Here is a 14668-nt window from a genome sequence, read left to right as displayed (position 1 = left end):
TAGTATCATTGACTAGAATTGTTATGTTGTATATTACATTTCAGAACATATTTATCTACTAGTTTGCAGTTTGTACTTTATTTATTTATTTATTTATTTATTTATGCTCTTTAGGGCGCACCCACGGCATATGGACGTTCCCACGCTAGGGGTCTAATTGGAGCTATAGCTGCCGGTCTATGCCACAGCCACAGCCACAGCAACACAGGATCTAAGCCATGTCTGTGACCTACACCTCAGCTCAGGGCAACGCCGTATCCTTAACCCACTGAGTGAGGCCAGAGATCGAACCCGCAACCTCATGGTTCCTAGTTGGATTTGTTTCTGCTGTGCCATGATGAGAACTCCTAAGTTTGTACTTTTAAACAACCTCTCTCCAATTCCTCACCCCCCTAACCCTGGGTGACTACCATTCTACTATCTGTTTTCACAAGTTCAGTTTTTTTAGATTCCACATATAAGTGATATCATATAATATTTGTCCTTCTCTGACTTATCTCAATTAGATAATGTCTTCAAGGTCCATCCATGTTGTCACAAATGGTGGGATTGCTTTCTTATACATGTACAATCTTTTGGTGTGCGTGTGTCTGTGTGTGTGTGTGTATCTCACATCCTCTTTAATCCATTGATGGAACTTAAGTTGCTTCCATATCGTGGCTATTGTGAATAATGCTGCAGTGAACATGGGGTACAGATATCCCTTTGCAACACTGATTTTAATTCCTCCAGATATATACACAGAAGTGGGAGTGCTGGGTAATATGGTAGTACAATTTTTATTTTTTGAGGAACCACAATAGTGTTCTCCATAATATCTGTACCAATTTACATGCCCACCATAAGTGCACAAAGGTTCCTTTTCTTCACATCCTTGCCAAAATTTGTTATCTCTTGTATTTTTGTTGAACAGCCTTCCTAACAGGTAAGTTGATATCACATTGTGGTTTTGATTTGCATTTCCCTGATGATTAGCAAGACTATCTTTTCACATACCTGTTGGCCATTTGTATGTCTTCTTTGGAAAAAAGCTTATGCAGGTCCTTTGTCCATTTTATTTTATTTTATTTTATTTTATTTATTTTGTCTATTTGTCTTTTTAGGGTTGCACCCACGGCAAATGGCGGTTGCCAGTCTAGGGGTCCAATTGGAGCTACAGCTGCCAGCCTACGCCACAGCCACAACAACGCCAGATCCTAGCATCTGCGACCTACACCACAGCTCACGGCAACACCGGATCCTTAACCCACTGAGCGGGGCCAGGGATCAAACCTGCAACCTCATGGTTCCTAGTTGGATTCATTTCCACTGCACCAAGATGGGAACTCCCCTTTGCCCATTTTAAATTAGATTATTTTCCTTTTTACTATTGAGTTGTATGAGTTCTTTATATATTTTGGATATGCCTCCTTAGACAGATATATGGTTTATGACTATTTTCTCCCACTCTGTGGCTTTTCTTTTCTATTTACTGCTTATTTCCTTTGTTGTGGAGAAGCTTTTTAGTTTAATTTAGACCAGATTGTTTATTTTAATTTTTGTTGCCTGTGCTGTTGGTGACTTATCCAAGAAATTATTGCTGAGACCAATGTCAAGGATCTTTCCTCCTATGTTTTCTTCAAGGGTTTTATGTTTTCAGGTCTTACATTTAAATCTTTGATACATTTAAAGTTAATTTTTCTGAGTGGTGTGAGGTAGGGATTTAGTTTCGTTCTTTTCCTGTTTTCCCAGTACCATTTATTAAAGAGACTGTCCTTTCCCCATTGTGTGTTCTTGGCTCCAGTGACAAAAATTAGTCTGTTATATTTGTGAGATTTTATGTATATGCTCTCTATTCCATTTCACTGATCTATGTGCCTATTTTTATGCTAGTACCATACTGTTTCAATTACTATAGATTTGTAGTGTAGCTTGGAATCAAACATTGTTTCTCCTCCAATTCTTTCTCAGGATTGCTTTGTCTCTTCAGGGGGTTTTGTGGTCTAAAATCCCCTTGGGCTAGGTCTTCCAATACTATGTTGAACAAAAATGGTAAGAGTGGGCATCCTTGTCTTTTTCCAGATTTTAGTGGGAAGGCTTTTAGCTTTTCTCTGTTGAATATTATATTGGCTGTGGGTTTGTCATAAATGACTTTTATTATGTTAAGATATGTTCTCACTATACCTACTTTGGTAAGAGTTTTTATCATGAATGGATGTTAGATTTTGTGTGATTACATTTTTAAAATTAAAGTATAGTTAATTTATAATGTGCCAATTTCTGCTATACAGCAAAGTGACCAAATCATGTATATATTATCTTGCATCATGGTCTATCCCGGAGATTGGATATAGTTCCCTGTGCTGTACAGTATGACCTCATTGCTTATACATTCTAAATGTAATATTTTGCATCTATCAACCCCCAAATCCCAATCCATCCCACTCCCTCCCCTTACTCCTTGGCAACCACAAGTCTTTTCTCTATATCTGTGCATCTGTTTCTGTTTTGTAGATAAGTTCATTTGTGCTATATTTTAGATTCCACATATAAATGACATCATATGGTATTTGTCTTTGTCTTTCTGACTTACTTGACTTAGTGTGAGAGTCTCTATTTGCATCTACATTGCTGCAGATGGTATAATGTACTTTTTATAGCTAAGTAGTATTCCATTTTATGTATTTACAATCTCCGTCATGGTTTACAGTATATAGGTCTTTTGCCTCCTTGGTTAAATTTATTCCTAAATATTTTATTTTTCTTAAAGCTATTGTGAATGGGATTGCTTTCTTAATTTCTCTTTCAGATAATTTGTTGTTAGTGTATAGAAATGCAACTAATTTCTGTATCTTGATTTTGTATCCTCAAACTTTATTGAACTCATTTATTTGTTCTAACAGTATTTTAATGGAGTCTTCAGGGTTTTCTGTTTGTTTTTTGTCTTTTTAAGGCCGCACCTGCAGCATATGGACCTTCTTAGGCTAGGGGTCGACTTAGAGCCGTTGCTACTACAGCCACAGCAGATCCGAGCTTCATCTGCAATCTACACCACAGCTCATGGCAACGCCGGATCCTTAACCCACTGAGCGAGGCTAGGGATTGAACCCACAACCTCATGGTTCCTAGTTGGATTCGTTTCTGCTGCTCTACAACAGAAACTCCTCTTCAGGGTTTTCTATATATAATATTATATTTTCTGCCAGCAGAAATGGTGTCCTTCCCTTTCTGATATGGATATCTTTTATTTATTTTTCTTGTAATTAAGGAAATAATTATATGATCTCTCAGGTCCTCCATAATCCTGACATAACATGATTCTTTGTTGTTCCCCCAATTTTGAATGGCCACAAACTACAGAATCTTTAGCTTGATGAAATTCAGTTATTTAAGAAGGGAGAGTTCTGACTTTGGTTATAGATTAAATCAACTTCCAGCTCCCCATACAGTAATTTAGTGCAGATCAGAAGAAAATCTTATTAGTAATCAAATACAAAATCATAGAAAAATCTATCGAAAATAGTTCTGGAATGATATTAAACATTGATTTTTGACTTTAAAAAGTTATTAGTGAAGGATGCTGCTAACATATCAACACAGAGTCTGCAAGGGATGGACATGCATTGTAATATAAGTTCTTGTTTCAGTAAAAACGGCAGAAGAGTGTATTGGCCTTATATTCAGGATCTCTGATTCAAAGTTTAGCTTTTCCATCAACACTCAGTTATGTTCAGGGGCTTTAGAATTCCCATGTATAAATCTACCTGGAGTAGATAATCTCTGAATCCTTTTTTAAAAATTATTGAAATATTGTTGATTTATAATGTTGCATTAGCTTCAGGTTTAAGGCAAAGTGAATAAGTTATACATATGTATGTGTCTATTCTTTTCCCATGTAAGTTATTACAGAATACTGAGTAGACCTCCTTGTGCTGTACAGTAAGTCCTTGTTAGTTAACTATCTATTCCATATAAAGTAGTGTGTTTGTGTTAATACCATTCTCCCAGTTGTTCCCTCTTCCCTTTGATTGCAAAATCTGTGAGTTTGTTTCTGTTTTATAGATGTTATTTTATATTATTTTGTATTAGATTCCACAAGCATTTTAAAGCTCATCTGTGACTCTGTGAGGATTCTCCTTTTTACCTCTTCCCAGTAATCCAAGAAATGGCTTTTCATTCAATTCATAGACCTACTTCCCAGAAATCAAATTAGGCTAACCAGGGTCAAGATTCCCCACAGCGAGAGTTAAAGGAAAATGAGAAAGAGGTTTTCACAAAATCAGTCGAGCTCCCACAGCCTCTCTCTCCACAGCCCTTGTAAGGTAGATTCAGAATATTGGTGACTGAGCCAAATGTGAGTCAAGACCTGACAGGGTGTCTGTATTTATCGCTTCAGCATATCAATGTCTGTTTGTTAGCCCTGCACTATAGTTTCCTTCTTTATCCCTGCTCCCAAATGGAATATATGTATCATTTCTGGTACTCTTCACTAAACTAGCCAATCATCTCTACTCTTCACTGGGTTCCAGCGCCTCTTGGTCAAAGCTTTCTTTATGACTTTGGCTAATGGGGGTGACAATATTTTGTTGTGATTATTTACATTTGAATAATGCATTTAGTGTACAAGCTACTATATTAAAGAAGAGGAAACAAACTTTGAATGCTTCTAGATAGTAAGCATTAAGTATAGAAGTGGTTATATTTTTTCCCTTGGGCCACATCCACAGAATATGGAAGTCCCCTGGCCAGAGACTGAATATGTGTCGCAGCAATGACTTGAGCTGCTGCAGTGACAGCAATGGATCCTTAGGCCACAGTACCACAAGGGAACTCCCATGTGTGGAAGTTTTAATAAATTATTTAATATCAATACAACTTATCTGTGAAGTTATTTTAATTTTAAAGACAAGAAAGCTATTACTAGAGGTGTTACATGACTTGTTTAAGGTCCCTCAACTAATAAATTCAAGTGCATGTCTCCAAACTCTTTAAGCATTTTTCTCTTTTTCCTTCCATGTGTATCTATTTTATCATTTGATTTTCTTAGCAAACCTATAAGCAGGGGAAAGAATATTCACCTTGTTTTATCTTTTTTCTGCTCTGTTTTTTCCTGTGTGCATTTTGCTGATGCACTGAATGATTATGTGAATTGAATTAGGCTTATGAATTAAGGAAATTGGGGTTCAAAATTACTTTTGCAAAGTTTATCAGGTAGGGAGTGGCAGTTGAAAGCGATAACTTTCAATTCAGATGTTCCTACTATTCTGTAGATCTTTCTTACCACTAGGGAGAAATATTGGTGGGAAGACATATTGATTGCCTCTGAAGATCTTTCTCAACTGTTATCCTATGTCTTTAATTTCCATGATTTAACTGGATGGTAGGGATAGTTATTATATATTTATTAATGGCAACCTTCTCAGTCCAAAGTAAGAATGGGTAAAATTGAGACATACAGAGACGCAGTATATTGTAACTTGTTCAATAGTGTACTCTGAATCACAAATACATCTGGTACTAAGATGTAGGATTCTTGACTTCTGGTTTATTACTTGATTCTACACTTTTTTTTTCCATACCTGTGGTATGTGAAAGTTACCAGGCCAGGGATCTGACTTGGGCCAAAGCAGCGACCCAAGCTGTTGCAGTGACAACAGCAGCTCCTTAATCTGCTGTGCCACAAGGGAATTCCTAGAACATGCTCCTTAACCCTTGTCAACAGCCATTTCCTTCACTATATTCCTCTTTCCCCTAAACTACCCAGGGATTTTCTTTATTCCTCGTCCTATCAAGCTCTTTCTTGCAAAGTGAAAGCATTAGTCACAGCCCGGACCTGATTAGGTGATCAATAAAGTGCCTAATGCTTGGAAAGTTTTGCAGAAGGCATCCACATTGTATAAGCAAGAAGTAGCTGAGGGTCTCTAGAAAATCAGAAAAATTGGATTATAGTCCTATCTCTGACCCTCACTAGCAATATGACTATGGGCAAATTTGGTGTCCTCTCTCAGCTTATTTCCCCATGTATGAAATGAGAGAGATTATGAAATATCTTAAGAGTTCTAGTAGCTTTAACATTTAATGGATTCCTATTCCTTTGTTGCCCTATCTCCACAGGGCAAGAGGTAAGTAGGTTACATGCAATTCAAGGGTCTTTCTGACTCTGTTGCTCTGTAAACCAATGTTTCTCTAGGCTAGAAGAAGGGTAAGTTCTTAAGAACAGAATTTTCCTGTTTTATTTTGAGGTCCTTTTCATAACAGTGCTGAAGTAAGGACTCAAAGTGACCACTGTCTGCTTCCTACTTAGGTAATCATTGTGACAAATAGGAAGTGCTTGTTGGTTTGGTTAAGATACAAAGCTATTTATTTGGCCCAGGCTACTGACTGAAATTTTCTTGAATTCAAGTGTTTAGACATGTAATTATTTGCTATTAAGAACTAATATTTTGTGTCTCTTTTTCCTCCACCACCTCAGACTCTCTCCAAAGCATGCTCCAGATATTCCTGATGACAGCACTGACAACATCACTATCTTCACCAGAATCTTGGATCGTCTTCTGGATGGCTATGACAACCGACTTCGACCTGGGCTTGGAGGTCAGTTACTATTTTAAGATCTTCTTGGCTATGGTCATCTAAAACAATTCTTAAGGTGCCTTCAGTAGTCTCTTAACCAATGAAGTTAGTGCAAAGCTTAGTTTCTTCCCTCTAAACACTGAAAATTAGTTTTAATCCTTCATTTCAGTGGTCAATCTCTCTGGTCTAGTTTTGGGGGTTTCTGAATATCACTTAGGTAAATGCATGTAGGGTGTTATACCACAACATTTGGCCAAATCCATTTCTGGTAATAAAATGCTGATCCCTTCCTGGATGGCAGGTGTATCCCACCCTTTATCCCTAAATACTTCAGTGTGCATTTTTCTTAAAACAAAGAAATTGTTTTATCAAATTACTATGAAATTATAAATTCAGAAAATATGACCTGACATTATGCCATTTTCTAATCTGTAGTCCCTATTTAACTTTTGTCAATCATCTATGTTTATTATAGGACCTCCTATTATAAAAAAAAAAATCCTTTCCTTCTCTTTAATTAGGTAACCATCAGCATAAATAGATGGATTCTCATTTTATTCAATGAATCATAACCCATTAATATTATTATTTATTACTATTTATTTTATTATGATTTTTTTGCTTATAATTTCCCATATTTGCTAAGTGGAAGCCTATTCAAGCTGGCCTTTCGTGTTATTTTTTGAGCACTTTTTTACTTTATGGCATAACAGCATATTCAAAACTTCACTTGTACTCTCTCTCTTTTTTTTTTTTTTTTTGGTCTTTTTGCCATTTCTAGGGCCGCTCCCGCGGCATATGGGGGTTCCCAGGCTAGGGGTCGAATCAGAGCCGTAGCTGCCAGCCTACGCCAGAGCCACAGCAACGTGGGATCCGAGCCGCGTCTGCAACCTACACCACAGCTCACGGCAACGCTGGATCCTTAACCCACGGAGCAAGGCCAGGGACTGAACCCGCAACCTCATGGTTCCTAGTTGGATTTGTTAACCACTGCGCCACGACGGGAACTCCTACTCTCTTATTAAGCCTTGGAATGAAACATTGTTTTCCAAGAAGAAATTGATTTTTTTTGTGGGAAATTATATTTAAAATCCAACTTCTATGTGCTAGATGTTTTCATTGCTACTGTGTGTCGCTGCTTCTAGAACCTTCCAGTGGACAGAATTGAGAAAATAGAACATTATATATATATATATATGCATGTGTATGTGCATGTGTAGTGAGTCTATACTGATACCACTAATTTTACTCTAACACAGTATCCTTCATTGATGTACTAATTTACTTAATCCTATAATATACATAAAATAGTGTTGGAATTATTATACCTATACCACTATAAGCTCACTTATTAAGTAAAGTTAAAGATATGTTTGCATGGTCTTTTTTTGGCATTGTTTGTTTTTATGTGAAGGCTATATGGCTCTTGATTTGATATAAATAGTGGATTGGAGGAGGGCAGTATTGGAAGAAGAGAAGATCAGTCACAAATCAATATCAGCTGTCCAGAATGAAGGTGATGACTGTAAGAATGTAGAGAATTTGGTAACTGATTAAATTATGGGATTAGAGGAAAAGGGAGGAGAAAAAGATAACCTTTAAGGTTCCTGGCATAGATGACTGAGTGGCACTATTTTCTAAAATAGAGACCATTGGAAGAAGAATAGTTCTATTTTGTTTTTTTCTGTTTCTTTTGGAGTTGTGGTGGTAACAAAGAAGGAAAAGGAGAAGGGAGTAAAAATTAATTAGTTGTAGATATGCAGAGTTTGAGTATCCATGAAAAAACATGCATGAAGCCTTTTGCTCTGGCTAACATGAAGTAACAGGAACCAGATTTATCTTAAAAAACAAATAAGAAGTGAACAAACATAGTATAGAGTAGTTTTCTGAAATTAAACAAAGGCAGCACAGGACAGTGATCCTTGAAAGAAGGGAGGCAAACAAGATGAGCTCTTCGATTGTACCAGCTTACTGCCTGGGTAAATTTTGGGCTGCTGTGTAGGAAGAATCCATATAGTGCCTGGTGGACTCCCTCAGTTGATGAGAAAGACTTTTGAATTTGGGGTAGCCAAAGTGGCTAAAATTTGTGGGCAGAGAAGTGAGAGTTGCATGGAAAAGAGACAGTTGAGAGAGAGAGAGTGATCCAGAAATCTTCATAGGCTTTCCTTATAGTTTTCAGGTAAGTTCTGCTCAGATCATCAGATCATGCATATAAGGAAACAGCCCAAGGTTGAAAAAAGGACCACCAGACTACAGCAGATAAAATAACAGGGTTGGAAATAATTTGTGTTTTCCCTAACCAGAGTGGAAAAACTTGTTTTTTTTTAAATTTAAGATTTTATTTTCTCTATTATAGTTGATTCAAAATGTACTGTCAGTTTATGCTGTACAGAAAAGTAACACAGTCTGCTGTGCACACATTCTTTTTCAAATCACATTATCCTCCCTCATGTTTCATTACAGGTGACTAGATCTAGTTCCTTTTCTAGACAGCAGGATCTCATTGCTTATCCACTCTAAGTGCAATAGTTTGCATCTACTAACCCCAAATTCCCAGTCCATCCCACTCCCTCCCCCTTCCCCTTGGCAAACACAAGTCTATTCTCCAAGTCCATGAGTTTATTTTCTATAGATAGGTTCATTTGTGCCATATATTAGATTCCAGACATAAGTGATATCATATGGTATTTGGCTTTCTCTTTCTGACTTCCCTTAGTATGAAGTCTTTAGTTCCATCCATATTGCTGCAAATGGCATTAGCTTTTTCTTTTTTGTGGCTGAGCAGTATTCCATTGTGTATAGGTATCACATCTTCCTAATCCATTCATCTGTCAATGGGCATTTAGATTGTTTCCATGTCTTGGCTGTTGTGAATAGTGCTGTGATGAACATAGAGGTGCATGTATCTTTTTCAAGGACAGTTTTGTCTGGATATATGCCAAAGAGTGGGATTGCTGGGTCATATGGTAATTCTATATTTAGTTTTCTGAGGAACCTCCATACTGTTTTCCATAATGGTTGTACAATTTACCTTCCCACCAGCAGTGAAGGAGGGTACCCTTTTCTCCACACCCTCTCCAGCATTTGTTATTTGCCAACTTGTTAATGATAGCCATTCTGACTGGTGTGAGGTAGTACCTCTTTGTAGTTTTGATTTGCATTTGTCTAATAATTAGTGATGTTGATCATTTTTTCATGTGCCTGTTGGCCATCAGTATATCTTCTTTGGAAAAATGCCTACTCAGGTCTTCTGACCATTTTTCAACTGGGTTGTTGGTTTTTTTTCTGTTGAGTTGTATAAGGTGTTTTTATATTTTAAAGGTTAAGCCCTTGTCACTTGCACTGTTTGAAACTATTTTCTCCCATTCCATAGGTTTTCTTTTTTATGATTTCCTTTGCTGTGCAAAAGCTTGTAAGTTTGATAAGGCCCCATTGGTATATTTTTGCTTTTATTTTTGTTGCCTTGGGAGACTGACCTAAGAAAACATTTGTGTGGTTGACATCAGAGAATATTTTGCCTATGTTCTCTTCTAGGAGTTTTATAGTGTCTTGTCTTATGTGTAAGCCTTTAAGCCATTGTGAGATTATTTTGTTGCATGGTATGAGGGTGTGTTCTAGTTTCATTGATTTACATGCAGCTGTCCAATTTTCCCAGCACCACTTGCTGAAGAGACAGTCTTTTTCCCATTTTATATTCTTGCCTCCTTTGTCAAAGATTAATTGACCATAGGTGTCTGGCTCCTGGATTGGAAGAATTAATATTGACAAAATGGCCATCCTACCCAAAGCAATCTACATATTTAATTCAATCCCTATCAAATTACCCATGACATTTTTCAGTGAACTAGAACAAACAATCCAAAAATCTGTACGGGACCACAAAAGACCCAGAATTGCCAAAGCAATCCTGAGGAGTGAAAACCAAGCAGGAAGCATAACTCTCCCAGACTTCAGATAATATTACAAAGCTACAGAAATCAAGACAATGTGGTACTGGTACAAAAACTTATATATGGACCAATGGAACAGAATAGAGAATCCAGAAATAAACCCAGATTCCTATGTTCAATTAATCTTTGACAAAGGAGGCAAAGACTTGTAATATACAGGCCTGGGGTAGAGTATTCAGAAGGATATGCCTTCAGTGGTGTGGCAAAGTCATCCCCTACAAAGGCTGCTCTAGTCCCACCTAACAAAGCTTAAAAGCAAGTTTCAAAATTATCAAAGTATTTTCAAATAACATTATCTCAGAACAAAGTTTAAGAGTATTTGTAGCAATACAAAAAAAATACCTAATACTTGACAAGATGAAACTTGTAAAACAGAGTAAAACAGAATATTTATATACATAGGGGAATTATAGAAAGACAACAGCCTTCTTGTCAGAAACAAGCAAGCAAGAAGGTAGTTAACAGCAGCTTTAAAGTACTAAAAAAAAAATCAATCTAGAATTTTGTACCAGAGATAATATATTTTAAAGACATAGATAAACACATTTTTAGACACAGAGAAGCTAAAAAATTTATCACCAGCGATCTGTAATTCAAAAAAATTTTAAGGGAAATGTGTTAAGCAAAAGGAAAATATGCTAGATAGAAATATGGATCTATAAAAAGGAAGAAAGAGTGACAAAATGGAAAATATATGGGTAAATATGAAATAGTTTCCCTTTTCTAAATCTCTTTAAATGATAAATAACTACTTAAACTGAAAATAATAACATTGAATTGTATTACAAGCCTTGAATATGCATATGAGGAAAATGTATGACAATAGCACAAAGGCCAAAAGATGAAATACACTGCATATGATGTAATATAATATTACTTGTAGGTAGATTGTAATAAATTAAGGATGTGCACTGTAGAACTTTAAAAATTATAGCTAATAAAGCCAGAAAGTTTATAAAAATAGATAATAACAAATATTAAGGCAGAAAAAGAAAAAATAACAATAAATGAAACGTGTGGAAAACCAATAGCAACCATATTAATCATCACATTAAATCTAAACAATCTAAACATCTATTTTAAAAGGCTGAGGTGGTCAATTTGGATAAAAAGACCCAAATTACTCCCTGAGAGAAAACCTCTTTAAAAATAAAGCCATTGGAGTTCCCGTCGTGGTGCAGTGGTTAATGAATCCGACTAGGAACCATGAGGTTGCGGGTTCGATCCCTGCCCTTGCTCAGTGGGTTAAGGATCCGGCGTTGCCGTGAGCTGTGGTGTAGGTCGAAGACGCAGCTTGGATCCCGTGTTGCTGTGGCTCGGGCGTAGGCCGGTGGCTACAGCTTTGATTAGACCCCTAGCCTGGGAACCTCCATATGCCGTGAGAGCGGCCCAAGAAATGGCAAAAAATAAAAATAAAAATAAAGCTATAAATATGTTAAAAGCAAATAGATAAAAGAAGATGTACCAAGCTAACACTAATCAAACGAAGATTGGGGTAGCTATTTCAACACTAGAACAAAATAAATATACGAGCAAAAATATTATTGGAAATAAAGAGGGCCATTTTATAATGAAGGGGTCAATTTATCCAGAGTACATAACAATACTAAATATTTATGCACCTGATCATAGACATGAAGCAAAGACAAGAAACTGAAAGGAGAAAGAGGTGATCTATAATTGTAGTTAGAGATTTTAACACTCCTCTCTCAATAAGCAATATAACGAGTAGACAGAAAATAAAAGGTAACAGAAAGGGGAACCACACTGCTAACCAACTTGACTTAATTGGCATTTATAGAATACTCCGACAAACAGCTGCAATATGTACGTTCTTTCCGAGTGTGCCGACAACATTTAACAAGATAGGCCATATTCTGTGTTGTAAAAAAAATTAAAAGAATTCACAAGATATAAAGTGAATTCCCTTATTCCAAAAGGAGTGAAATTAGAAATCAAAAACAGATATATCTAGAAAATCTCCAAGTACTTGGGAACTAAATAATATACTTCTAAATAAATAATAAGTCAAAGAAGAATTTAAAAGGAAAATTTTAAACTTTTTACATTGAACAAAATTTTAAAAAATGATTAAAGGTTCTAAATTAAGGAAAATTTATGATACTAGATAGCTACATTAGAAAAGATTAACCTCAAAGGAAGGCCTCAAGCCTTCACCTTAAGAAACCAGAAAGAAATAGCTAACAGTAATGATAGAAATAATAAATGCAAGAGCAAGAATCAATAAGGCAAAATCTCTGAGTCCTGGCTCTGGTTCTGGGGGTGAGAACAATGGCACACTTTTCTATAAAGGAACCCCCACTTTCATTGCTTAATGCTTGGTGACGGGGTCTCCTCCAGCAGGGACCACTTTTCTATGAGCCAGATTAGTGACATCTGATGCCATAGTACTCTCAGCAGAGCCATGCCCAAGTTAGAGTCTAGATTCCATGAGTGAGGGCTAGGAGGATGAAGAGATTTCCTACGTCTCAGCCAAACTGGCGCAGGATTTAGCTACATCAATAAGTAGTTTGCTCCATGATGAAAGTTGTTGGCATCTTGCCTTTCCAAAGAAGACAGCCTTCCAAATGGGAGCTGAGTGAAGACAGAGTCCTGTGTGCTTTCTTGGTTGCAACAGTCTGGACTAGAATTTCCTTCAGACTGAGCTGGAAAGGGGTGTAGGAACGGTCCTTCTTTTAAATATTCTGGATTCTTGATTTCATTACTGAGTTTTAGTAGATTTTCAGGAATAAATTTTATTTTTCTTTTTTTTTGTATGCACTTAGGACTATTTCCAGAAAATTTAAATGGTTATTTTTAAAGTAAATTTCACAAGTTTCACTGAGGAGCAGGTATGCAGAGCTTGTCATGCCTTCATGCCAGAAATAGAATTTCTAGTAACCTTTTTTTAGATTTCATCAGATTATATACCTAGATGATTATATCATATGAGAAAAAAGTTTTAATTCTTCCTATGCAATATGGATGCCTTTTTTTTTCTAGCCTTAGTGCACTAACTGGATCTCACCTATAATGTTGAACAGAAAGTATTAAAGCAGACAACATTGTCTTTTTTTGATCTTAGGAAGAAAGCTTCCAGTCTTTCACCATAAAGTATGATGTTAGGTGTAAATTTCTCCTAGATGCATTTTATCAAGTTCAGAAAGTTCTCTTCTACTCTAGTTTGTTGAAAGATTTTAACAAGAATGGATGTTGCAGTTTTTCAAATGCTCTTGCTATGTCTATTGAGTTGATTATACGGCTTTTCTTTTGTAGTTTCTTAATATGGTGATTTACATTGATTGATTTTCAAAAGTTTGACCCAACCTTCCTTCTCATGATGAATGTAACTTGTATCTTAATTATTTTAATGATAAGTTTGATATCTGCTAGTATCAGTCCTCCAGTTTTGTTCTTCTTAAAGATTGTCTTTACTATTCTTGGCCCTTTGCATTTATATAACTTTTACAATAGATTATCATTTTCTAATAAAATCTGGAATTGTCCTTGCCTTGAGTCTGTAGGTTAACTTGAGGAATTTAAAAAATGTTCTACCATTTGATGCAGTAATCCGACTCCTGGGCATCTATCCAGAGAAAACCATGACTTGAAAAGATACATGTACTCCAATGTTCATTGCAGCACTCTATACGATAGACAAGACATGGAAACAACCTAAATGCCCATCTACAGAGGATTGGATAAAGAAGATGTGGTACATATACACAATGAAATATTACTCAGCCATTAAAAGAAAAGAAATAATGGCATTTGTAGCAACATGGGTGGACCTAGAAATTATCATGCTAAATGAAGTTAGTCACGCTAAATGAAGTCATGCTAAATGAAGTGAGACACCACCATCAAATGCTATCACTTGCAAATGCTATCTAACAGGAGAACACAATGAACTTCTTTGCAGCACAGAAACTGACTTATAGACTTTGAAAAATTTATGCTTTCCAAAGGAGACAGGTTGGGGGTGTGGGGAATGGACTGGGGGTTTGGGATGGAAATGCTATAAAATTGGGTTGTGATGATCATTGTACAACTATAAATGTAATAAAATTCGTTGAGTTAAAAAATAAAATTAGAAATGAAAAAGGAGAAGTCACAACGGACATCACAGAAATACAAAGGATCATGAGAGACTACTATATGCAACT

The 14668-nt window shown here is 36.3% G+C and overlaps 1 protein-coding gene across 5 annotated transcripts in view; it reads left to right on the top strand.

Moving 5' to 3' along the window:
• The window catches only part of GABRA3 (gamma-aminobutyric acid type A receptor alpha3 subunit), a 227863-nt gene that overhangs the window by 93413 nt on the left and 119782 nt on the right, over positions 1-14668 (top strand). For all 5 annotated transcript variants that reach the window (XM_021079999.1, XM_021079997.1, XM_021080000.1 and 2 more), the window contains one exon: positions 6452-6573. In XM_021079999.1, coding sequence (XP_020935658.1) covers positions 6452-6573 — 122 coding nt within the window. The remainder of the gene's footprint in view (positions 1-6451; positions 6574-14668) is intronic.

Source organism: Sus scrofa, chromosome X (assembly GCF_000003025.6).
Source record: "Sus scrofa isolate TJ Tabasco breed Duroc chromosome X, Sscrofa11.1, whole genome shotgun sequence".
Lineage (NCBI taxonomy): Eukaryota > Metazoa > Chordata > Mammalia > Artiodactyla > Suidae > Sus > Sus scrofa.
Note: the sequence above shows the minus strand (reverse complement) of the source record. Positions and strands in the feature narration are given on the sequence as shown.